This window comes from Meles meles, chromosome 2, assembly GCF_922984935.1.
Source record: "Meles meles chromosome 2, mMelMel3.1 paternal haplotype, whole genome shotgun sequence".
Lineage (NCBI taxonomy): Eukaryota > Metazoa > Chordata > Mammalia > Carnivora > Mustelidae > Meles > Meles meles.
In genome coordinates this window covers 68,819,964-68,847,497 of record NC_060067.1, presented here as the reverse complement: position 1 = coordinate 68,847,497, position 27,534 = coordinate 68,819,964, and the positions used below count along the sequence as shown (strand labels likewise).

Sequence of the window (27,534 nt, the reverse complement as noted above, 5' to 3'; positions counted from 1 at the left end):
GGATGCCTGGGTGGCTCAGTCACTTAAGTGCCTGCCTTTGGCTCTGATCATGATCTCAGGATTCTGGATGAGTCCTGAAGCAGGCTCCTGAGCCTGCTTCTCCTTCTGCCTAATGCTCCCCCTGCTTGTGCTCTCTCTCTCTCTCTCTCTCTCTCTGACAAATAAATAAATAAATAAATAATTTTTTTAAAAAAAGGAAAAATCTTCCACATCTATATATTTTTTAAAGATTTTTTTTATTTATTTGACAGAGAGAGAGAGAGATCACAGGTAGGCAGGGAGGCAGGCAGAGAGAGGAGGAAGCAGGCTCCCTGCTGAGCAGAGAGCCAGATGTGGGGCTCCATCCCACTAGGATCATGACCTGAGCCGAAGGCAGAGGCTTTAACCCACTGAGCCACCCAGGCACCCCCACATCTATTTTTTTTTTAAATAAATAAATCTAGGAAAGGAGTGGCAGCCTTTAACTTCTAGGAGGCTAGGATTGGATTGACAACCATTTGTTTTCAGAACAAAATTCCACCTAATTGTCCTTTGCAGATGACGAAGTTGGTGGATTGCTTTCAGAAAACTGTACTGTCTGCCTCTTTCTCATGGTTCAAACTAGGAGGGCAGCCTTGCGGGGAGCACCTGCTGCACAGCCCACTGCAGAGGGACAGGCAGGCCTGAGGGTGACTCACATGTGGTGGAGGCATGCTACTGTCTCAAAAACAGAGGGGACAATTTCTGAACTTACCACGGCTTCTGACGTGGATGGGAGTTTCTGCAGCCCTGTTCTAGGAAGAGTCTCCCTGGGATTCCGCAGGTGCAGTTTTAGCTTGCCGAAGAGGATCTTCAACAAAAGCAGGGACACATGATGGACGGGTCTCAGCTTTGAGAGAAACTGAACATCACAGCAACAGATGGCCCACCCAATTAGATGCTACAAACACTCAAATTCTGATTTCATACTGTTCTTGGATTTGCAGGTTTTGAAGGAATGAATCTCAATATGAGAAAACATGAACAACTTATATACTTTCCAGATAATAAACATAAAATAATATTTATAAATTAAGACTAAATCTCTCTGTAACCCCTAAGAAGTATTTTTTATTTAGATTTTTTAATTTATCTATTTGATAGACAGAGACTACAAGAAGTCAGAGAGGCAGACAGGGAGAGAGGAGGAAGCGGGCTCCCCGCTGAGCAGAGAGCCCACTGCGGGGCTCAATCCCAGGACCCTGAGACCACGACCCGAGCTGAAGGCAGAGGCTTTAACCCACTGAGCCACCCTGGTGCCCCAGAAGTATATTTTATAAAAAACAAAATTTTACTTTACCTCTCGAAGCTGATTATTACTTGTTATAAGAAACCGCTCTCCCACAACAAAATGAGCTTCTTCCTCCAGTTCCTTGAGACGAGACTATAAATGTGATATAAAATCTTACTAGTGGTTTTCACAATCTAAGATTATTTTATTTTCTCATCAAACAGTTCCCAACATAAGTTCTTATAAGAATAAAAAGTAGCCAAATGTTTACCAAAATGTGTATTAAAAATATATCCTTTGACACATAGTGGAAAGCTCAGGCTCACAGAATCATCCTCTCCCAAACCTCAGGAAGCAATGAAAGGAGCAAAATAGAAAGTAAACCAAAATAAGGGAAAGAATGAATTCTCTAGGAATATTACTCCTAGAAAAGGGATCTAGCATCATACCACCAACTGGAAAGCATCCAAGGTATCCCATGGTAAAGGAGCTAGGAATAAAGACTGAAGGTCCCTCCCACCTAGCAGGGGAGAGCAGTCACAGGGGACACCAGGGACCATGCTCTGAACTACCACATCCAACTACACAGAACACAGCCTGGCTTGAGGTGGGGGAGGTATGGATGGTCCAGGTGAAAAACAATCTAAGCATGTCCTCTGTAACGGCTGACACAGTACGGGGTGGGGGGCAGAGCTGAATTTGTAAGCCCTCGCCCCCTTGCTACTTCCTTCAGAAGAAAAGTAGCAGGCAGCCAGAACTTAAAAACATAATTGTAAAAATGGGGCACCTGGGTGGCTCAGTGGGTTAAGCCTCTGCCTTTGGCACAGGTCATGATCCCAGGGTCCTGGGATTGAGCCCTGCATTGGGCTCTCTGCTCAGTGGGGAGCCTGCTTCCCTCTCTCTCTCTGCCTGCCTCTCTGCCTACTTGTGATCTCTGTCTGTCAAATAAATAAATGAAATCTTTAAAAAAAAAAACCACAATTGTAAAAGAAAACGGAGCAGGGGTTAAACCAACCCACTCTGGTGAACTATCACTTGCATTCTCTCCTTCATCAGATGAGGGCGGCCTTGAGGCTGACATTTTGAAAGAAGTTACAAAGAGGGTCCAGAGAAGTGAGGAGCAGAATGAACCTGATACAAGAAAGGAGTATCTAGGTGAAAAGAAGAAGCCAGAAGCACGCGCCTCAGTTAAAGTATGCCAGAACTCGGTTGTCAAAGAAAGAAATGAGAAAAAGAAACCAAGGAGCAGAGCATTAAAGGACAGATAATGGATCCCTTCCGGAGTAATTCATACCTTACGGAACAAAAACTCCAGCAACAAACTCTGTGAGGTTCCAGTTAAAACGGCACAGTAAACTTGCACGATAATGCGCTCGTGTTCAGGCACAGGAAGAAATGGATACATAAACAGAGAAAAACAAAAAGATAGTTTCTTAAAAGAAACAAAACAAAACACAAGCATCTCTTCAGAGCGGGAATAGATACACACTGCAAAGCAGCAGGCAGAACGAGGGGGAAGCCCAGTGGGGCTTTGGGGCCGGAGGCTGGAGGCCCCATCAGGCCATGAAGTGGGCACGGCAAGCCCTCCGTTCAGAGAGGAAGCTGGGCCAGCTTGTATCAGTTACCTGCTGCCACATGACAGAGCACACTGGAGTGGCTCAGCACCTCAGGTGGGACTCAGCTAGGCGCAGGTGCTGGCTGTGTGGCCACATGGGTAAATTCATTTCAAATTGTCACCCATTTAAAAGTTACGTTAACTGGTTTTTTTCTTATTGATAGGAGTTCTTTATTATAGTCTGCATAGGAGTCCTTTGTCATATGCATGAAAATACAATCAAAATCCCAACAGGATTTTTTAAAAAGTAGATCAAAGAATTTTATATGGCAAATGCAAAGAACTTAAAACTAGACAATACCATATAGAATAAACACAAAGATGGAAGACATACCGTAGAGTATTAAGACGTATTACAAAGCTACCATAACTAAGGAAGGGGAGTATTAGCACAGGATAGACCAAAAAACCCCATGAAACAAAACAGAGTCCAGAAAAAGATCCATATTACAAAATCAAACACACACTGAGACCAGCCTTGAAAATTCCCTAAGCAGAAGAAACCCGTGTTGTCCTACAAGTAATGCTTCATTTAGTCTCTTCTGGGAGATCAGCGAGGCTAACTTGATCCGGGTTGTTTCTTGCTTGTGCCTCTGAAAATCATAAAGTAAATCTCGAATTGTGCTCCCCAAAACCCTATTGCAGTAGTCCACCACTGTGAAGAATAACTAGTCTTTGCCTCCACACCATATAAGGGGCTTATGACATCAGACCTCTGAGCCTCACTCCATGGCTTGTTTTGAGTGTTCCTGGTTTATAAACTGTCTTTCTGATGTGTGTACAATTAAGTTTTGCTAATTACTACTTCAGTGCTCCAGTGGTTTTACTTCTGCTTTTCCCTGAACTTTTGATAGCATTGATCTGACTTATGACACAGATGTTACTGTAATTCGGTGGGGGGAAACAATGGCACTTTTAATAAACTGAAAAAAACAGAAATCAACTTGGGGGGAAAAATCTTTTTTTTTTTTTAAGATATTATTTATTTGACAGGCAGAGATCACAAGTAGGCAGAGAAGCAGGCAGAGAGAGAGGAGGAAGCAGGTTCCCCGCTGAGCAGAGAGCTTGATGCGGGGCTCAATCCCAGAACTCTGGGATCATGACCCAAGCCGAAGGCAGAGGCTTTAACCCACTGAGCCACCCAGGCGCCCCAGGGGGAAAAATCTTAATGATACCTGATACCATATAGAAAAATTAATGTGAAATGGATGATACGCTTAAAATAATACAGTTTATAGAAGAAAACACAGAAGAATATCTTTACTAAAAGCCATACAAAAGAGATCAGCACAAAAAAATTCTTAAACATTTAAAAAATGGTTCACTGAACTTCATTAAAATAAAGGGATTCTGTTCACCAAAAGACAAGCCACAGACACAGACTGAGCTGGAAGTATTTTAGGTTCTATGGGCCACATATGGCTCCTGTCACGTATTCTTCTTTATCTTTGTTTATGTGTTTGTCTTTTAAAACTGTAAAACCACTCTTAACTTGTAGGCCATATGAAAATAGGCCACAGGATAGATTTTGTCCAGACTATTGTTTGCCAAACCCTGGACTGGGAGAAAGGATTTTCAATATATATTACAAAAGACTTGCATACATAATTTATTACAAGGACTTACATACAGAATATATAAAGAACCCTTACAAATCAATACGAAAAAGTCAGTTAATATAAATTTCAAAATGAGTGAAATCTTTGCAAAATTGATAACAAAAGAGTACATCCAAAATACCACCAAACGTATGGAAAGGTCCTCAATATTATTAATCATCAGGGAAACGCAAACTAAATCCACAATGTAAATCCATATAATCCACTGTAAAAATACAATGACAGACCCATCAGATCAAGTAAAGTGAGAAAGACTGGCAGTGTGCATGGATGTAGCAAATGGAATTGGAAAAGGTCATCACCAATTCCAAGAAGTCTTTGGAAGTACCTATTACCACTTACACACACCCTATGTTCTAGCAATTCCACTTCCAGACATAAAATCAGGAGACAGGGGCACTCACATTTATGTACATGAATATTCACAGCCACTGTGATCACAGTGCTTACCGATGAGAAGGATTTAAGGAGGCTAAGACACGTTCTAAAATGGGTGGTACACAGCAAGTCTCATTGGAACACATATCTGCTAAACTCACCAAACAAGCGAATCCCATAGACAAAATGTGAGTAAAAAAAGAACCAAAGATCCCACATTGTATGGTTCCATTTACATGAAGCTCAAAATCAATGAACAGAGTCAGATTAATGGCTCTCTGGTGGTACAGATGAGGAGGAGACAGGAAGGAGGAGCCTTCTGGGTGCTGGAAATATTCTATATCTTGCTCTGGGTGGAGTTACATGCATTGTATATGTGTAAAAACATGTCAAGCTGTGCACTTAAAATTTACACCAAGGAGATTCTGGAAAGAAGGCAGAGTAGGAAGCACGTGTGAGAAACTGCCTCCCCACCTGGACCACAGCTGCAGGGGCAGAAACCATCTGATGCAATGACCATCCTGGACTCAGGAGTCTGTTGACAGCTTGCAACTTCCAGGCTTGGAATGTAAATTACAGCTACTTTTGGTCAATTTCATCTCTTAGCATGGTAGCAGCTATCTATCCCTATCTTCTGCCACCAGCCACACCACAGGCAATCATCCACATGTTTCTGGAACAGTGTGCAGAAGCCAGGGTGGGCAAAAAGACCCTGTCCTGCAAAGAGCAGGGATCTGGGCTCTGACTGCCGATTTTAATAACACACGTGCAGACAAACAGGCAGGCAGCCATGGTTGTTGCCCCTCCCCACATTGTTGCAAGACCTTCTCCCTCCAGCTGAACAGACTTCCAGAGGAATTAAAGGGCCAGCACTTTTTTGCATCTCCTTTCATTTTTTATTTTTCCTTCTTTTGAGAGCCAGAAATTAAACACAAGGATGTTCAAACACTACTGCTTATACAGGGAAAATTAGAAGCAGACCATGTATACCCAGGAAAAATCTTAGGAAAAACATGAGAAGACCTTAAGCTTGCCTCTCAGGCTGATCTTCAGCACAGAGACACCCCATGGCAATAAAAAAACCAAAACAAAAAACACTAACATAGAACAGTAAACCCTGTGGTGGGGGGAGAATATGATTTCCAGAGCTGCCACATTATCAGATTCAAATGTCCAATATTCAGTAAAAAAATGTCAGGGCATACAAAGAAAAGCACTCCATTCAAAGGGAAAAACAAAACAAAACATCCACAGAAACTGTCCCTGAATAAGACCTAATGGCAGATCTACTAGACAAAGACATTAAAACAACTGTTTTGAAGATGCTCAAAGAACAGGAGGATGTGAAGAAAGTTAAGAAAACAATGTGTGAGCAAAACGTAAATAATGACAAAGAGAGAAAAAAACCTAAAAGGAAATCAAAAAGAAATTCTGGAGCTGAAAAGTATATTAACTAAAATAGAAAATTCCTTTGGGTGGCTCAACAGCAGATTTGAGCAGGCAGAAGAAAGAATCAGTGAACTTGAAGACAAGATAATGGAACTTATTGAGGCTGAGGAACACACAGAAGAATTTGAAGAAAAGTGAACAAAGCCTAAGGGACCAGTGGAACATCGTAAAGTAGATCAGCATATGCACTGCGGGCATCCCAGAAGGAGGACAGAAAGAAAGGGACAGCAAAAATACTTGAAGAAATAATGGCTGAAAACCTCTCAAATTGGATGAAATACATGAATATAAACATCCAAGAAGCTCCACAAACTTCAAGTAAGAGGAACTAAGAGAGATCAACACCAAGGCTCAATGTAATCAAGGTTTCAAAAGCCAAAGGTGAACAGATAATCTTGAAATTAGCAAGAGAAAAGTGTTCTCACATATAAGGCACCCTCAATAACATCAGTGAGCAGATCTCTCATCAGAAACTTTAGAGGCCAGAAGACAGTGAGCCAATATTTTCAAAGTGCTAAAAGTTTTGCATCTGGCAAAACTGTCCTTCAAGGCTGAGGGAGATATTGAAATATTCCCAGATAAAGAAAAATTGATGGAGATGTGATCACTACATGTGCCCTGGAGGAAATACTCCAGGAGTCCTGCAGGGTGACATGAAAGGACACTAGACAGTGTCTCAAAGCCATATGGAGAAATAAAGATTTCAAGAAAGGTGACTATGTGGGCACTTATATAAGCTAGTATTATAATAACAATCTGTCACTGCACTTTTTGTTTTCTCCATACTTAAAAAAATTATATGAGTTAAAAGCTAGTATTACTGTAATGTTGGTTTATAACTCCAAGTCATGTTTCCTACATAGTTTAAGAGACTAATGCACTTAAAAAATTATTAGCTTATGTTTGGGGCACACAATGTATAAAGATATAATTTTGTGTCATTAACAACTGAAAGGGGTGGGGACAGAGCTGTAAAGAACAGAGGTTTTGCATGTTATTCAAGCTAAGCTGTAATAAACTCAAATTAGAATGTTATAATGTTAGGATGTTAAATGTCATCCCCACGGTAACCACAAAGAAAATAGTTATAGGATATACACAAAAGAGAAGGAGAAAGGAATTTAAATGATTCACTACAAAAAAGCAACTAAACACAAAGAAGACAGTAATATAGGAAATGAGAGACAAAGAAATGTATAATGCACATAGAAAACAGCACAACGACATAAGTTGAGTCCCTCCTTATTAGTATTATTTACATGTAAACGGATTAAACTTTCCAATCAAAAGACAGAGATTGGCATAATAGATTAAAAACATATGGTCCAACCACATGCTGTCCATTAGAGGCGAATATTATTTTTTAAAAAGATTTTATTTATTTATTTGAGAGAGAGAGAGCATGAGCAGAGGGAGGGGCAGAGGGAGAGGGACGAGCAGGCTCCCTGCTGAGCAGGAAGCCCAATGTGGGACTCGATCCGAGGACCCCAGGACCATGACCTAAGCCAAAGGCAGATATTTCACCAAAGGAGCCACCCAGCTGTCCTAAGAGACAAACTTTAAATTCAAAGATACAGACAGGTTGAAAGTACAAGGACAGAAAGAGATGACCCAAAGAGAGCAGGGATGGCTATATTAATATCAGAAAAAATAGACTTTAAATAAAAAATGGTTACAAAAGACAAAGGATGACATGTATGTGACACATACATAACTGTTATAAACACTTATAAACACTTACACACCTAATGACCATCAAAATATATGAAGAAAAAAAATGACAGAATTGAAGGGATAAATAGACAATTCTACAATAATAGTTGGGAAGCTTGATTATTCCACTCACAATAACTGGTAGAACAGCCACAGAGAAGATAAGGAAACAGAGGACTTAAACAGCACAAGAAACCAATGAGATCCAACAGACACACAGAGCACCACCCACAACAACCACATACACTTGCACACGGGACATTTTCCAGGACAGACCATATCTTAGGCCACAAATTAAGGCTCAAGAGATACCAAAAAATAGTTTTATTATTAATTATTAACATTAATTCTTAATAATTAATTATTATTAATAGTTATACAAAGCATGTTCTCTGACTAAAACAGGATGAAGTTAGAAATCAATAACAAAAGGAAAACTGGAAAATTCACAAAACTGTGGAAAATAAATTATTTTTAAATGATCAAAGGATCAAAGAATAAATCAAAAGAGAATTTAGAAACTATTTAGAGATGAATAAAAATAAAAACACAATATACCACAACTTATGGGATGCAGCAAAAGTTGCAATAAAGGGGAATTTAATAGCTATAAATATTATAAATATTAAGAAACAAGAAAGACCTTCAATCAATAACCTAACTTTACAACTTAAGGAACTAGAAGAACACATTAAACCCAAAGGTGAAAAAAAGAAGATGATAAATATCAGAACAGAGATAAATGAAATAAATAGGGAAACAAAAGAGAAAACTGATAAAACCAAAAGTTAGTTTTTAAAAAATTTTTTTAAAAAATTGACAAGTTTTCACTAGGTAGACTAAGAAAAAAAGAGAAAACTCAAAGCAATAAAATCAGAAATGAGAGTGGGGACATTGTTCTACAAAAATAAGAAGAATTACAAAAGAGTAGTATGAATTACAAAAGAGTACTATACACCAACAAACTGGATAACCTAGATGAAACAGATAAAAGTTCAATCAACAATCACAAAACCCATCAAGATTAAATCACCAAGAATAGAAAATCTGAATAGTCCTAAAACTAATAAGGAGATTGAATCAATAATTCTTCTCCCAATAAAGAAGAGCCCCAGATCATTAACTTCACAGGTGAATTCTACCAAACATTTAAAGAAGAACCAACACCAATCCTTCCCAAACTTATCCAAAAAAATGGGGAGGATGGAAGACCACTTCGTAACTCATTCTGAGGTCAGCATTACCCTGATACCAAAGCCAGACAGAGATATAAGAAAATGATACACCAACAACCCTTATGAATACCAATGTAAAAATCCTCAACAACATTGTAATAATATTTTAAAAGGACTATATACCATGACCAAGTAGGATTTATTTCTGGCATGCAAGTATGGGTCCATACATGGAAACTGATCAATGTAATATGCCACATCAACACAAGGAGGGAGAAAAAAAAAACAGAGGATCATGTCAAAAATCATTTGACAATATTTAACACCCTTTCATGATAAAAAAAACACTCAGCAAACTAGGAACAGATGGGACCTACCTCCACATAATAAAAACCATATAAGAAAACCCACAGAGGGGTGCCTGGGTGGCTCAGTGGGTTAAAGCCTCTGCCTTTGGCTCAGGTAGTGATCTCAGGGTTCTGGGATCGAGCCCCGCGTTGAGCTCTCTGCTCAGCAGGTAGACTGCTTCCCCCTCTCTCCCTGCCTGCCTCTCTGCCTACTTGTGATCTCTGTCTGTCAAATGAATAAATAAAATCTTTAAAAAAAAAAAAAGAAAGAAAACCTACAGAAAGACTGAGAGAATTTCCTCTAAGATGAGGAACAAGGCAAGGTTGTTTGCTTTCACCACTTCTATTCAACATGGTACCAGAAGTTCTGGTCAGAGCAATTAGGCAAGGAAAAAAAATAAAAGGCATCCATGTTGGACAGAAGAAGTAAATTTATCTCTGCAGATGATATGATTTTATGTGCAGAAAACTCACCATTTATGTGTAGAGTCCACACCTAAAAAAACAAACAAACAAAAAAAAAACCCACACACACACAAAAAAAAACCCAAACAACTGTTAGAACTTTGGAACTCAGCAAAGTAGCAGGATACAACATCAACACACAAAAATTAGCTGTATTTCTACAAATGAACAATCTGAAAAGGAAATTACAAAAACAATTCTATTCATAGTAGCAACAGAAAGAATAAAATACTTAGGAATTAACAAAGAAGATGAAGGACTCATACAGTGAAAACTATAAAACACTGCTGAAATCAATTTAAAAATAAATAAATAAATGGAAACATCTCATGTTCGTGGATTGGAAGACTTACCAAAACTACTCAAAGAGATCTACAGATTCAATGTAATTCCTATCAAAATCCCAAAGACTTTTTTTTCAGAAATAGAAAAATGCATCCTAAAATTCATAAGAAATCTCAAGAGACTCCAAACAGCCAAAACAATCTTGAAAAAAGAACAAATGTGGAGGACCCATACTTCCTGATTTCAGAACTGACTACAAAGCTACACTAATCAAAACAGGGTGTACTAGCATAGGACAGACATAGAGACAAAAAGAATAGAGTCGTGAGCCCTGAAATAAACCCTTGCAAATATGGTCAAATTATTTTGGACAGGCATGCCAAGAACGTTCAATGGAGAATGTACAGTCTATTCAACAGATAGTGCTGGGAAAACTGGGCATTCACATGCAGAAAAATGAAGATGGACCCTGACATTGCAACATATATAAAAATTAACTCAAAATGTATCAAGGACCTAAATGTAAGACCTACAACAATAAAACTCTTTGAAGGAGACACAGGATGAAACTTCACAATATTGGATTTGACAGCTATTTCTTGGATATGACAACAAAAGCACAGGTAACAAAAGAAAAAAATTTTACATTTGACTGTGAAACTTAGAAATTTTGTGCATCGAAAGACACTATCAACAGAGTAAAAAGGTAATCCATAAAATGAGAAAATATTTAAAAACCAAATATCTGAAAAGGATTACTATCCAGAGTATATAGAGAATTCCTAAAACTCAACAAGAAGAAAAAATTAACAACCCAATTAAAAATCGGGCAAAAGACCTGAATAGACATTTTACTAAAGATGATACACAGATGGTCAGTAAGCACATGAAAAGATGATCAATATCACTAAACATTAGGGGAATGCGAATCAAAACTACAGTGAGATACCACCTCACACCCATTGGGATGGCTATTATACAGACAAAACAAAACAAAAAACTGAGAAAACAATAGGTATCAGTGAGGATGTGGAGAACGCACGCTTATGCACCCTTAGTGGGAGTGCAAAATGGTGGAATAAGTACAGTGGTTCTTCAAACAATTAAAAATTACTGTAAGATCTAGCAATTTGCCTTGGGGTATGTACTCAAAAGAACGGAAAGCAGGGCTTCACAGAGAGCTCTTTATACACCCGTGTTTATGGCAGCACTACTCACAATGGCTAGAACACGGAAGCAAACCCAGTCGTTTGCCTCCTCTGGCAGATGAATGGTAAGCGAAATGTGGTACATACATCTGACCTTGAAAAGGAAGAAAAGTACAATACTCTAAAACCAGGATGAATGTTGAAGACATTATGCTAAGTGAAATAAGCCAGTGACAAAAAGATAATTCTGTGTGATTCAACTTAGGTGAAGTACCCAGAGCAGTCAGATCATAGAGACAGAGAGCTGTCCGGAGCGGTGGGGAGAGGCGAGTGCGAAGTGACTGGGATGGATGGCAGTAATGCCGTACAAGCACATGAATGTATTTAATACCACTGTACTGTCTAATCGGAAATGGCTAAGATGGTAAGCTTTATGCTAAATGTTACATTTTACCATAATAATTAAAAATATTTGTACTATTCACTATAGGCAACTTCTTTCTTTAGGCACTGAGGTGGAGAGGAAACCAAAGCAACAAGGAGTGACTCCAGAAGTCAGGGCAAAGGTTACTTTTGGCAGTGGGAAGGGGTTCTGATGGGGAAAGGGCACACAGCACTTCCAAAATTTTACCCTATGACTCGGGTGATGGTTATACCAGAGCTTCCTTTAAAACAACTTACGTGAAACATTTTAGTGCATTTTTTTATGCATCTCCATGCACCCTCTGTATTTTAAATTTTTGACATTCATTTTTTAAAAATTTTGTTCTTGCTTTTTAAGATGATTTTATTTATTTGAGAGAAAGAGAGAGAGAGAGCATGAGTAGGGGGAGCAGCAGAGGGAGAAGCAGACAGCCTGCAGAGCAGGGAGCCCGGAGCCCGAAGCAGAATTCGATCCCAGGACACTGGGATCATGACCTGAGCCAAAGGCAGATGCTTCACCGACTGAGCCACCTAGGTGCCCTATTCTTGTTTTTTTTTTTTTTTTTTTCTATTCTTGCTTTTACAAAGAGCCCAAGAAACCCATGAACTCCCCTCACCAAACTACAGGTGGTCCCTGTAAGAAGAACCTGACCTTTGAGAAGCCGGAGGACCCATGAAATCCTGTGTGCGCCATGGACCAAGCTCCCAGCTATGTGCCCGTTTAAGGCTGGTCAGGGCCTGGTGCTCCCCTGCACGTACATCCAAGCCAGGTGAGCGAGGAACGGAGAAGAAGGAGGGGAAGGACTTACAGGCAGGAAAGAGCTAACAGGCAGCCTGGCTCTGAAATAAAAACGCACCCCCAGAAGGGCTGAAGTCCTCTCCATCTCTCCTCTGTTCACCTGAATGCTGTGGCTCTCCATCACTGTGATTCAAACACCAAAGCAGATCAAACGTGCATCAATGAGTTATTTCCGCGAAAGCCTCCGGGACGGGGAGCAAGCCTTACTCCCCGACAAGGAAAATAATGACAGTGCCTGCTACGTCCCACCTCCACCAACCATCTGTGATGGTCAGTGCTAGAGCCCAGAAGTGGCAGTGGGGGCCGCGGGGACACTCCCTGAATGGCCACATGGGACAGAGTCGTCTTGGGTCAGCCAGGCTGTGGAGCAGTGGGCTGGGCTCAGCTCCCTTAGTGCCCAGCAGGACTGGGCCAAGTGGGGGCTGAGAGGCAAAGGCAGAGGAGGGCCTGCACCCCCTGTCCTAGGTGCTGTCCCAAGGGGCAGGACTGACAGTACACCACCAGGATGAACAACTGCTGTGCAGAACATGCCACAGGCTCGTCCCACACTGCTGATCTCGGGAGCATGGGGCTGTCGCTCCGCCAGGATGCAAAAGGGACCCCATGTGACTAAGAGGTCAGAACCGTCTTGTCCTTCTAGATCAACAGGTGATGCTCTCCAACCCCTCTTATTACAGAGAGGGGAATACAGGGCTTGCTGCCTCGCAGCGCTCCCCCAGAGAAACAGCTGCTCTCAAACAGTGTCAAAAATTCCCTAGAAACAGGACTGTCTGTCATCTTTATGGTACCTTACCTGCCAAAATTGGTATCAGAGGAAGCTCCAAAGTACAAAATAGTTGCCATAAACCATAAACCTGTTTTGCAGGAAGAAATGATACCAATGTTACTTTTAAATTATTTCTGTCTGCACTGGGCTGAACAGCCTACTTGATAGCACTGAGGTGGAATTCAGGCAACTCCCACCCAACAACCACCCTCCTGCCATCCTCCTTCCTAGCAGAACTCCTATTTCTTTCAAATATCCTATTTCCTTACCAAGACCTCATAGAGATATTTAGAAATATCGGGTAGGCCAAGCCCCACTCCCAGTTCTCTTTATCTTTCTCATTTTTAAAAATTTTAAAAAGATTTTATTTATTTGAGAGAGAGAGAGAGCACACACACACAAGGGGAGCAGCAGAAGGAGAGGGAGAAGAAGACTCCCCATAGAGCCAGGAGCTGGACAAGGGGCTCAATCATAGGACCCTGAGATCAGGATCTGAGCTGAAGGCAGACACTTCACCAACTGAGCCACCCAGGGCCCCAAATCTTTCTCATTTTTAAGTGTGATGTAGGGTATTTTAAACTTTTTTTTAAAAGATTTTATTTATTTATTTGACAGACATAGATCACAAGTAGGCAGAGAGGCAGGCAGAGAGAGAGTGGGGGAAGCAGGCTCCCCGCCAAGCAGAGAGCCTGATGCGGGGCCTGATCCTAGAACCCAGAGATCATGACTCTAGCCGAAGGCAAAGGCCCAACCCACTGAGCCACCCAAGCGTCCCAGTATTTTAAACTTTTAATTCCATTTAACTTCAGAATAGGTTTACTGAATTCCCAAAAGTGTAGCTAGAATTTTCATTGGTTTTGCATTGGCTTTAGAAATTAGTGTGGGGAGAGGTGAAATCCTTATATGAGGTCACCAGGTCACCTCCTCCCAGAGTATGAAATGTCTCTGCATTTATTCAGACTGTCTCCATGCCTCTTCTCAGGGCTTCTGTCATGTGTGTCCCTTCCTGCTGCCATCCAAAAGCCCTCGGCCTCACCTACCCCTCCACCTTGCCCTCACTGACTCTTCCCGACCCTGAGCCCTGAAATTTGCCCTGGGGGAAGGGCTGACGTGCTCCAAGCCACCACCTGGCTCCTCCTCAGTTCTTGGACTGTGTCTGTAGGGAAGAGAAATAGGCTTCCTCTCTCCCGCTGGACCCTTCCCAGCAGCCCATAGTCCTGGCCTACCGCCACAGCGCCTAAAGCCCAGCTCCTGACCAGCAGCCTCTGCCGGGCCTTGGCTCTCCCCAGAGCCTGGTGACAGCTTCCCCTCCAGGCCCAGTGGTGGAAAAGCTTCCAGGCAGTGCCTATCCCCTGATATTTCTCTGTCCCTGACTGGCCCTCCACTCCTGGCCTTGCATCCATACACAGTCCCTTCCTTCAACTCTTCTTGACTGTTCCTGTGAATGCCCTCTGCTTCCCAATGAGACTGAGGAGAGCTGTGTCCATCTCACTATTAAACTAAAATAAATGCTTTGCTTTTATGTCAATGGCAATGTTAGAAACATTCCAGCTGAGGAGCACCTAGGTGGCTCAGTGGGTTAAACATCTGACTTTGGCTCAGGTCATGATCTCAGGGTCATGATCACAGGGTCCTAGGATGGAGCCCACTCAGTGGGGAGTCTGCTGGAGAGTTTTTCCCCCTCTCCCTCTGCCCCTCCCCCTACTCATGCTGTCCCTTTCTCTCTAATAAATAAAAACTTAAAAAAAAAAAAAAAGAAATATTTCAATTCATTTGGTAGCTTTTTAAAAATGCTACAGTTATTAGCCTACAGAAAACATTTTTTGTAAAAACTCCAAGTCCTTGGAGCGCCTGGGTGGCTCAGTTGGTTAAGCAACTGCCTTCGGCTTCAGGTCATGATCCCAGTTCCCCGGGATCAAGTCCCACATCAGGCTCCTTGCTCAGCAGGAGCCTGCTTACTCCTCTCCCTCTGCTGCTGCTTCCTCTGCTTGTACTCTTTCTCTCTCGTCAAATAAATAAATAAAATCTTTTTTTTTTTAATAAATAAAATCTTAAAAAAAAAATATCCCTCCAGGTCCCATCATGTGGCCTGTCCTTCTATGAGTGAGGCACAAGTTCACTTGGCCTGAGAATCCACTGCTCTGTTTTCTGCGCAGCTGTGAGCATGGATGGGAGTGAAAGATGCTCTTGGGGAACAGTGAGCAAGAGTGCCTGCCGACCCCAAGTTACAACAACATGCCTTGCCTTCAGCTGGGAGCAAAGGCCCATCGTAAGTCTGTAGAGTATCTTCAGGTTCACACGTACATTCTGATTCTTTAAAAGATCAAAAGAATGAAAGATTAGGCAAACTTGCAGCAATGTTCATCGAAATCCAGGGAGGGACACAACCCACAGAAATGGGCACTAGTAGGTGGCATGAGTCTTTCCATGGCAAACATGACACGTCGGCGGCCTCACCAAATACCTCCCATGGGCAAGCTCCCACATTACACAACAGCCTTCTTACCAGGCAAGTGCAAGCTACCTGGAGACTCTTCCCCAAACCCGGTTGTTTCCTCATTTAGCAGGAACTGCAGAGTGTCCATGGTGTAAAGATCACATGGTGGGAGAGACAGACGTGTACCCCACCACGTGCCCCAGTAGGCTGAGGAGCCACGTGGCCACCCTCAGCATCTGTCCTCACCCAGACGTCAGCCCCAGAGGCCTGAGCGTGGACGATCAGGGCTGCAGCCCCTGACAAACAGCCTGACTCTCCTCCCAGGATAACTCGCTCTGCCAAACAACTCCCCACACTCCACTTTTGGCCTCAAGGCCCCAAGCCAGAGAAACCCCAGGATGAGGAGCCAGCAGTGGGCTGATGTAGCCTGGCCTTTGGACTCTCCTCATCCACAGCCTTAGCTCTCACGCACGACTTGTCTCAGAGCAGTTTGTCTACTCCTGCCCGAATAAGGTTCCCACAGGACAGACCTCACGATGAGCCTCCCAGTATGAGTCGTTCTCTAGCCGGGGCTCCGCCGGGACAAGACCGAGCTCCAAGGGGGACCAGCACCTTCCCGAAAGAGCCCCTGACACAGCTACCCTTCTACCCCACACCTTCCTTCGCAACCTCACCCTTCCCTCCCGCTCCAGTGCTGCTCCCTTGGCCCAGACTCCCCCTGCATTCTCCCAGATAATTCCCGTCACCTCTTCAGCCAGCACAGAGTGGGCCTGACTCTCCTCTCCCACCCCTCACATACTGCAGGCCTTCACAGTGGACACATTTCTAGTCCACAGATTCAAGTACAAGTTCGCAGAGGCTGCTGCTTTTCTTCCTGCAGTGCGCCGAAAGCTCTGGGTGAGGCAAGGGCACACAGGCAGTGGTGGGATGGGCAGGGTCCCCAGCACCGTGAGCAGCTGCTCCAGCCTGGGTGCAGGGCCCTGGCTCCTTGAGAGGGAGAAAACACCTCTGTGGCTGCTGCTCTGTTCCCTGTGGCTACTTCCATCCCCAGATGCACTAGGAAGAAACTAGACTTTAGAGTCAGAAACACACACTTTGAACACAGCCTCAACTTGACTTTGGGCAATGTGCATGCACATTGACCTTTCTGCACCTTAGTCTTCTCCTCTATAAACTGGTACTGGTAGTGCGGAGGTGGGCACATCCCTATTTCAGGGATAGTGTCTCGGCTGCTGTTTGAGGAAGCTCCCCTCCCAGCATCATACGATCACGAGAACTCACCTTTATGTCCTATACCCCCGCCAAGGGGCACACATGTGGCACAGTGAGGGAATTCCCTGTGGGTCTTCAACAAAAGTGACAAATGGCTCACTGCTAGGCCTGGGGCCTGAGGACTCGTGTCTTCTGCAGCCTGCTACTGCTTTCCCTCTGAGTCTGTGAGCTCCCCATATTCCTCTGACACATGTTTTCAAATTAAGGGGGAGTAAGTTTCTGCATTTGTATCTTCAAGTCCCCATCTGACTCAGACCCTCCCTCACAGATGGCACAGGATGAAGGGCGGGAGCGAGCAGACCTCCCAGAGGCTCAGGGCCCTCACCTCACCAGCCACTCTGCCCCTGTGGTTCCCAGCCCATGGCCAGTATTTGTGCTCCCTGAGCCCCTGTACATTCACCCACTTGTGCGTCTAGCGTTTGCTGTTGATTTGCACACAAGAAGCCTCAACAGAGTGGCCTAGCTGGGGGTCCCCTCCTCGGGGACTTTGCTCCAGAGCCATGAATACCATGGCTTCTGCAGACGCAGTTCCTAACAACTCAGCGTGTCTCCAGGACAGGCCTCGGGAAGACCCACCTGGGCACATGGAGTGAGGTATGGCCAGAGCCTCTGTGTGGTGGCCGGGCCACCAGCACTACAAGCAGCTCACGGACATAGAGCACGTGGCTCGCTGACCCCAGAGAGTCCTTTTAGAAGAATCCCGCTGTGAACAGACTTCCCAGGGAGTCAGTTCCATGAAGGAACAGAAGTCACCCATCCTAATTCAATATCCTCCACCAGAAGCATCAGAGTAAAAAGCATTTGTGCAGAATAAGTGAAAATGAATGTCAGCAATGTTATTTTTACTACAGGACTGTATGAAGTGGAATAAGTTTCAAGGAAAAAATTCGGGTTGACTAAGGTGGTACACCCTGATCTTAACACAACTCACCACAACATTTCTTGACGAATTCCCATATGTGCTGTTCACGTTAACAGAGATGGAGCCTTCAATGTATTTTGCCACTAAATCTTCAAAAGAGGGTGCAGTATCCCCAGGATCTATAAGCCAGGCAGCAATTCTGGGATCAAGCCCTACAAAATGAACAACTACAAAGAAAAAGGCCATTTAATCCCTCCACAAAAACCGAAGAACCATCCTTTTCTCAAGGGTCAAAGTAATAATAAAAGCACTGCCATCCAGTTATGGAGCTGAGTGCCGAAATGATGCTCCACCATTCCTGAGGAACTCAGAGCCTTTGGTATGAACGGCCTCCACGACCTAGGTCCCACAGAGGCAATCCCCGTGGGGAACTGACCCCAGACAGCCAAAGAAGGGGACTAAACTAACGTGGAACTGGGACCTCTCACAAATGTTCAGAGGTGGTGATGAGAACCCTCTGGTACTCTTCTGGCCTCCTCTCCCCCACCTGCCCCCCGTTCCTGCTCCTGAGCTTTCTAACCCTGTGCCTCTCACTGGGCTGTTTTCCTAGGTGCTCCTGACTCCTCTTCAGGGTGTCCAGGAGCCCAAGTCTTGTGAGCTGAAGAAAGAACGTAAGTGTCCTCATTGCCGAGTTCAGGGGTACGGAGCAGTGGGCAGTGTATGTGAGGACAGAGATGCCTGGCATTTGGGGCATTTCCCGACAGGAGGAAAACCTGAGAGACCCCCCAGATCTCTGCTGCACTGGGATGTGTAAAACAATGCCACCCCTGGAGCTTGGGATGTCACTGCCCCTAAGTACTAGATTTCCAAAAACCCAGGGAAGAGGTTACTGTACATCTCTGTGCAGCATATGGGAAGATGCTTTGTGAAAAACAAAAACGACATTTGCTAAGTAAGATTTAGTGCCAGAGTATTTTAAACATGGACAGGCAAGCTATAAAAGGGGGGAACTAATAAACTGAGAGATGAATCTGAATTCTAAGCAACTGTATTTTTAAGTTGCTTTACATTTTTTAGACTTATTTATTTATTTTAGAGAGAGAGAGAGCACAAGCAGGGGTAGAGGGAGAGAGAGAGAGAATCCCAAGCAGACTCTGCACTGAGCATAGAGCCCAGTGCCGGGCTTGAACGCAGGACTCTGAGATCATGACCTGAACTGAAATTAAGACTCGGATGCTCAACCAATAGAGCCACCGAGGTGCCCCAAGTTACTTAAACATTTTGAATAATGCTACATAAAAACAAGGAGTTTGCTTTTAAACAAAATTGTAGTCTTAAATCACAACACACTAAATATTATATCTTCTGGCATCTTTAAATTATGCTGTTTAAGAGATTTCTATTTGCCAATGAATCCGGTATTGTGACTTTTTTATTTGATGTCTGGAAGTCCCCAATGTTGGCAGGTTTGGAACCTTGGCTGGAACAACACAGGCAGGTGCTCTGGGACCTGCACCCACATTGGCTGCCCACGGTCTGACCCAACACCATGTGGCCAGGCTAACCGACCTGGCAGACTAGTTCACTCTGCTTGCCTTTTCAGAGCTCTAAGGGTCCAAAATTAAGGCCCTGCTAACATTCTTGAAAACTCCTGGGGAAGGTGTGATGGCACGGGAAGGGCCTGGGGGCTGGTTTCTGTCAACTCCTCTGCCTCACATACTCAAGTCCCCAGGACAAGGAAGGCCCCACACCGAGGAGAAAATGCCAGTAGTTGAAAGAAAAAGGCCGAAAAGACAGATTTAAAAAGAGCTAAGAAAATATGAGAAAATGATAAAAGCAATGAAAAACAAATAAATCAGAACTAGAAATACCTGGAAATGAGGGGACTGAACAAAGAAATGAAAGGGTTCAGGAAATAAAACAAAAAAAAATCATAAATAAAAACTGAAAAAAATAAAAATAAAAGTAAAAACTGAACTGGTAACACACAAAGGCAACTGATGTGATACAGATGATGGGGAAGAGGGATATAAAAAAAGAAATGAGAGGCGCCTGGGTGGCTCAGTGGGTTAAAGCCTCTGCCTTCGGCTCGGGTCATGATCCCAGAGTCCTGGGATCGAGCCTCACATCGGGCTCTCTGCTTGGCAGGGAGCTTGCTTCCTCGTCTCTCTCTGCCTGCCTCTCTGCCTACTTGTGATCTCTGTCTGTCAAACAAATAAATAAAATCTTAAAAAAAAAAAAAAAGAAAAGAAAAAAAGAAATGAGAGGGGCGCCTGGGTGGCTCAGTGGGTTAAAGCCTCTGCCTTTGGCTCGGGTCATGATCCCAGGGTCCTGGGATCGAGCCCTGCATCAGGCTCTCTGCTCAGCAGAGAGCCTGCTTCCCCTCCTTCTCTCTCTGTCTGCCTCTCTGCCTGCTGGTGATCTCTATCAAATTTAAAAAAAAAAAAAGAAAAGAAAAGAAATGAGTTTGGAAATAGATTCTAGATAAAGTGATAAATAGGAAAGAGCACAGAAGTAGATTCAATATATGAAATGAGTTCAAACACCACAGAAAAGGTAAACGACCAGATATCATGTACTCCTGACAGGAGGACCCGCCACTACCTAGGGTCAGGGTCAGGGTCGGGGTCATGACTTAGTTTTGCCCTCCCCAAAATCAGGCCTGAAATCTGATCAAGCCTCTGGATCCAACTGCCAATTTATAAGAAATAGAAGGGCAAGAACAATGTGTTAAACAGCAAGAAGGAATATGTTCTGAAAAATCCAGATGCTGGGAAATCCTACTCGATAAACAAGCTGGTTCCATCCACAAGAACAAAGTAATTACAGGAAAATAAAACAGGGAGAGAGAATATATAGATTTTTAAAAAAGAAACAGGGGTGCCTGGGTGGCTCAGTGGGTTAAGCCTCTGCCTTCAGGTCAGGTCATGATCTCAGGGTCCTGAGATCAAGCCCCACATCAGGCTCTCTGCTCAGCAGGGAGCCTGCTTCTCCCCTCTCTCTCTACCTGACTCTCTGCCTACTTGTGATCTCTCTCTCTCTCTCTCTCTGTCAAATAAATAAATAAAATCTTACAAGAAAAAAAAAAAGATTCTCTCTCCCACTAAAAAAAGAGAGAGAGAGAGAGAAACAAGAAGCATATCACACCTATCCCAGCTTCAGGGTAACCTAACCCTAACTCTTGTTTGGATCCCAAGCCACACAAACCATAAGAAGATAAAAACAAACACAAACAATATTTAAAGACAAGGAGGGCAGTGCACACACTGACCAGATATCTAGTAACACTGGAAGATTACCACTAATCTGGGGGGAGATGATGACTGCATCATTTTAAAAATGAAACCCTCATGTTCCCTCACATAATTGAAATATTTACAGATGAATCATAAGATGCTTGGAATCTGCTACAAACTAACCCAGGAGGCACGGGTTTGGAATTGTGAGGAGATACAGAGGAAAGAAGACTGGACATAAGCTGGAAACTTTTGAAGCTGGACGATGGGTACCATGTTGCCTTCCAACACCACCTCCGGTGCCCAGTGTGGGCATCTGACAGTTGGTGCCCTTCTGACACTGGCTGCCGTGAGTGCAGACCCTACAGGCTGAGGACTCAGCCTCACAAGACCACCCCTGCTTCAGATGCCTCCTGTACCTCCCATCCACTGACTATAAATTGGGGTTCCCACAACCTCCTGCTCAGGCTCGCAGAACTGTGGAAGCACCCTGTACTAACTCATGACCCGTTTATCCTGAAGGACACAACTCAGGATCATCCAGACCAAAGAGACACACAGGGCGAGGTGAGGGGCAGGGGGCAGAGAGCTCCCACCTGCCCAGCCCCCAGATATGCTCCCCAACCTGGGAGCCCTCCAGCTCCCCGCATCCCCTGTGCGGGGGTGGTTTATGGAGGCTCCACTGCCCAGATGCAACTGATGAGATAGCTGGCCACTGAGATAGACCACCTCTCCATCCCTTCTCTGTCCCTGGGAGTGGGAGTGGGGAACTTGAAGTCCAACCGACTAAGCCTCACGTGGTCATTCAGTCCACTGCCCCATCCCAAAGCTGGCTAGGGGTCCCCAGCTCCTAGCCCTCTCAGTAGTACACAAAAGACAATCTTAGCACACTGGGGATTGCAAGGGTCTTAGAAACCATGTGCCAGGAAGCAGGGACAAAGGCTAAATATACGTTTCTTATTGTATCACAAGTAATTTTGTACATGTTGGAAATTTTGTACAATCAAAACAATTTTTTCTTCCTTAACCCACTGAGCCACCCAGGTGCCCTGTTTCTTTTTTTTAATCTATATATTCTCTCTCCTGTTTTTTTTTTTCCCCCTATAAATATCTTATAAACTCCCTACGAATTAAACTAAAGTCTAGGGGCACCTGGGTGGCTCAGTCAGTTAAGCATCTGCCTTCAGCTCAGTTTTCTGAATTTTTGAAGAAAACTTTGTAAACAGTCTTCTACAGTTTGTCTCTTTTCCCCCTTTGCTTGTTTGTTTCTTCAATGCCACATAGGAGTGAATCATATGGTATGTGTCTTTCTCTGACTGATTTCACTTACAATGATACTCTCTAGCTCCATCCACATCATCGCACAAGACAAGAGTCCATTCTTTTTCATGGCCGAGTACTATTCCACTGTGTGTAGCTATACCACATCTTTTCCATGGACACTTGGGCTGCTTCCATATCTTAGCTGTTGTAAATAATGATGCTATAAGCTTAGGGCTGCATGAATTCCTTTGAATTAGTATTTTGTATTCCTTGCATAAATACCCAGTAGTGCAACTGCTGGGTCACAGGGTAGCTCTACTTTCAACTTTTTGAGGAACCTCTGTGCTGTTTTCCAGACTGCCTGCACCAGCTGGCATTTCCACCAGTGCACGATGGTTCCTTTCTCCATATCCTCACCAACACTTGTTGTTTCCTCTGTTGTTGATTCCATCCGTTCTGACAGGTGTGAGGTGTATCTCATTGTGGTTTCAATGATGAGTGATGTTGAGGATCTTTTCATGTGCCTGGACTTTACTTTTCTTTTTTTTAATTATTTATTTGTCAGAGACAGAGAGAGCGTGTGCACAAGCCAGGGGAGCAGCAGGCAGAGGGAGAAGCAAGTTCTCTGCTGAGCAAGGAGTCTGATTTGGGACTCGATCCCAAGACCCTGAGATCATGACCTGAGCTGAAGGCAGATGCCCAAATGACTGAGCCACCCAGGTGCCCCTAGACTTTAGTTTAATTCATAGGGAGTTTATAAGCTATTTATAGTAACAACACACCCCATCTGACCACGCTGCATAAGTCACTTCTTTCTTATTTTAAATTTAAAAAAGCAATATATATTTGCAAAAAATCAAACAACCTAAAACACAGAGGGAAAGTGCCCCCACACCTTTGGGGCCCAAGGCTGCACAGCTGGGGCTTTGGAGCCACGTGGCCGGACCCCCAGAGTCGTGCTGCCCCTGCCTCCCCATGTCCCATTCTCAGGAGGAATCACTGCTGGAGAGTTCAATTTAAGAGATTATAAAAACTAAAACTTACCATGCTTCCAGCTGCCATCATTACCAAAACACTGCAGCACTGTTCGCACAAAGTCCTTGGCATTAAAACAAATAACAGGACATTTACATTTCAGCATTTGAAACAGAACTTTCCTGGAAGATGAAAAGAAATTCACTGATTCAGACATTAATTTAGAATTTCTGACCTTAGAAAAATAGTTTTGTTGCTCTACTGACAGGTATCACTTGCTAGTACTACCATGTAGACTTTGTTCTTCTAAGATGCTCATGGAGATTAACTTGGATCCTGTGGGAAGGTGTTACTTCTCTGCACTTAGAGATGATGAAGCTGAGACAGACAGGCCACCCAGCTGTTTAGAGCCCATCTCTGCGAAAAGTCACATCTCACATTCCTGATTGGAGCACACACACTCTGGACACCTAACAGGCTCCCCAGCACGGCTCTCCAGCCTGCTCTCCTAGCACATGCTCCCAACACTCTGCCCTCCGCTCCCACTGATTGTCTTTCCTCTACCAGCACATAGTGCCATGTCCTCTCACAGTATGGGGCCACACTACATGCTGCATTCTTGCCTGCAATTGTCCTCCTGCGATTTCTGCAAACTGCCCCTTTTGCACGCGGGGAGTTGCCCCTTCTCTGTTCCTTCTCTACTCCTGTTCATGTACCAGCCACAGCTGGGACCACATCTGTACGTAATTTACTTGAAAGTAGGCTTGCCCCATTGCACCGTGAGCTCCTCGGATGTGGGATTCTTAAGAGTCATCATTTACAGCACTAACCATGATGACACCATGCAAAACACTTCAAAGGACTGCTAACACTGAAATCTCAGCACAACCCTGTTAGGCAGGCACTAGGTCCACTTTACAGACAAGGAAACTGAGGCTCAGAGTGGCTAAACAATTTTCACAGCAAGCCCCTATCTTGCTGCTGCCAGGACCTGCACCATAAATCTTCCTTTATAGGAACCCTGTATTTGTACATTAACGAGGGTCTTGCATGAGGCCGAGGGAGAACGAAAGCAGGAGCCCACTCAGCTTTGCACACAGAGTCAACAGAGGGTAAGAGACTAGATTCTGTTCTGCCTGCTGCACGGGCACTGGCATTTTCTTGTGTGGTTTCATGGGGGTTTCCCTGGAAGAGGGGGCCCAGCCCGTAGGGAGGACAGAGGGTCTGGCTCTACAGACTTGGAAGGGTGCAGGGAGGAGTGAGGGGAGAGGGGCTGGAAGAGTTCAGGTGCGAAGAGCTGCGTTTCCACACTGATGCCTTTGTATGCTGCAGACGAGAAGTCCCTACTCAGGTCACCTAAGAACTGTGGGATTGCCCACTAGTAAGATGCAGGCTAGTAGGTTTCTATTTCAAGGTAAGACAAACAACAAAAAGAGCATCCTGTAAGACAAAGTGGCTGAAACACAGTGTGTTTGTAAGTCAGTTTTGGAAGTCGATTGTGTCATGTTTGCAAACAAAAAGGCAGCCAGAATATAAAAAAAGCCAGACTTGAGTCTAAAAGAGGAAGCTTGAGTGGAAAGCTCAAGACTGACTAATGGCTATTTCTCAAGTCTCAGTTCCATCATCTATAAGATGGAACTAACAAGACCCAACAAGTACAGTTAATGTGAAGACGAAGAGACCGCGGGTGTATACGAAGACCTTGCATGGGTTTGCAATAAATGCTATCCAATATATTTTGTGTAAGAAGTTATTTATGTGTATCTTCATTTAAATGTGATTTATTTAAATTCATTTTAAATATCCAACACTATCATGGAATTGGATTATTACTTCCAATTTTATGGTATGTGAAGCCATGTCTTCATATAATTGTCTTGGAACTTACAAAAGTTAAACCTTAATATTCATTAATCCAAAAATACAACTGAATAAATATTAGTGAAGCACACGCTCGGTCACATTGTCCTTGGCTTGTGGAGACACAGGAATGAGCAAGACATAAAAATCCCTGGCGACGGGGGTGGTGTTTTGCACCACAGGGGGGATGTGCGCGGTGGGCGCAGGGGGTGGGAGGAATACTGTACACAGTGAGCAGGGAAGGCCCGCAGACCATGCTGTAACACCACAGGGAAGACTTGCGGGGTAAGGTGAACGAAAGTCCTCTTGAAGAGGGAAAGCTCTCTACAGAAAATTTTACCCGATACATGTGGAAGAAATGATAGACACAGAAAAAATCACCATCTTCTGGGAGTACTTAAAAAGTGATTTCAACGACCACCATGGGGACGTTCACCACAGAGAGAGCATACTGACACCGCTCAGCCCATGGCTCCATCAGAACGTCACAGATGTGAGGACAACATGACTTCATCGCAAAAGGTAGCCAGATCTAGGGCAGGGTGCCAGCCAAACGTGATGTTCAGAATAATAGTAGATAAAATTTTTATCTGAAAAAATATAGAAATGGTTTTTTTAGAGATGTATGCCTGTCGTGTAAAAATGTCTCTTCCAACACTTGGGACATAATTGTACTAAAAAATTGTTTATCTGGAATGCAAACTTAGCATCCTGCATTTTTATTTGCTAAATCTGACCATCTAGCTGCACTGCAGATGGGGCGTGAGGTGGGCAGCACCACGCAGGGAAGTGCCCTCGAGACAAGAGCTGGAGCAGGATAATAGGGCTTGCAGGATGAAGATCTAGTCTATAGAAGTATGGAGGAAAGGGAAACAAGGCAAGGAACCCCACAATCACAAAACAGGTAAGCCCAGGACACAGGGCCTCCTGCAAGATGGGGTCAGAGGTCAGAGACAAGAAATGGCACGCTGGTCCTGACTGTGCTGGTCCTGATCCCAGTAGATCGAGTGTAGAGGGACATTTAAAAACATTCAGGTAACTTGAAATGTGGACTCAGTATTAAATTTGCTAAGTCTGAGAATGGCATTGTGTCCAGGTGAAGAAGAGCCCAGGTGTTTTAGAGCTGCCTCCTGAGCCCTGGGGGCTAAAACGACTGTCTAGGATTTTCCCTAATCCCTGTTCCCTACCCCTCTCCTTGAAAAGGGGCAGATGAAGGAAGCACAGAAAAACCTTTGGTAACTGTTTGGTCCAAATGGGTGTGTATACAGAGCTCATTACACTCCTGTCTCTAGACTCAAGTTTTCATAGTTTGCTTTTTTTGTTTTTTGTGGGGGGTTTTGATTTAGAGGAATGGGGTAGCACACCCTGTGGACCCCTGGGAGCAGACTGCGGGGTTGGGGGAGAGTGGCACAAGGAAGACCCTCTGGGAGAGCAAGTAGGCTGGGGTGCAGCGAGAGCAGGGGAAGAGGAGCTCCCAGGCCTGGGGAGGGGCCATGGGCAGACCTGCAGGCATCGTTGGATGCTGTGGCAGGGCTCTGAGCAGGGAGTGTGTGCCCTGACTTAGTGCGCAGACCCTCTCTGGGAGCCGGGTGGAAAACAGGCCAAGGGGCAGGTAGAGGCAGCAGGCCCTTGGGAAGCCCCTGCCTGGTTCAGTGTCGGGGGGAGCAGGGGAGGCCTGCACCACATGGCAGCAGCAGAGGGCAAGGGCAGTCAGCTGCTAGCTGTACTGTGAAGGCAGAGCCAGTGGGGTGTACTAAGACCTTGGATGAAAATAAGAGAGAAGCTAAAGAAAATGCCAAGACTATTGGCCTGAGCTCATGGAGAGGAAATGCTGATGTTAACCTTGACTACAAAGGCTGTCGGAGGTGGGTTTCTGGAAGACAGGAGCTCTGTTTTGCACGTGTTGAGGCTGAAGTGACTGTCAGATGTCCAAGTAAAGAGCACTGAGTGGGATACATACATCTAGAATTCAGAAAAGGCCATCCAAACATTAGGACTATTCCCACGGAGGTCTTCCACAGAATAGGCCTAATTGTTCTTTCAAAAGAGAACAGTGTAAAAATAAGGCTATGGGTTTCCTGTAAGCAGGCTGCTCTATTAGTCATATGTTGTCCCATTCTCACCAAAAATTACTGCAGTACAGGTGCCTGATGTTAACTTTATGATTGAGGCATTCATTTCAAAAAACATCCATATTG

At 44.1% G+C, this 27,534-nt stretch overlaps 1 protein-coding gene across 1 annotated transcript in view; it reads right to left on the bottom strand.

The window, feature by feature from the left end:
* The window catches only part of POLN (DNA polymerase nu), a 157,374-nt gene that overhangs the window by 96,908 nt on the left and 32,932 nt on the right, over positions 1 to 27,534 (bottom strand). Inside the window, 7 exon segments of the mRNA XM_045997769.1 lie at positions 734 to 829; positions 1,319 to 1,402; positions 12,724 to 12,788; positions 13,459 to 13,519; positions 15,676 to 15,744; positions 18,072 to 18,229; positions 23,546 to 23,658. Coding sequence (XP_045853725.1) covers positions 734 to 829; positions 1,319 to 1,402; positions 12,724 to 12,788; positions 13,459 to 13,519; positions 15,676 to 15,744; positions 18,072 to 18,229; positions 23,546 to 23,658 — 646 coding nt within the window.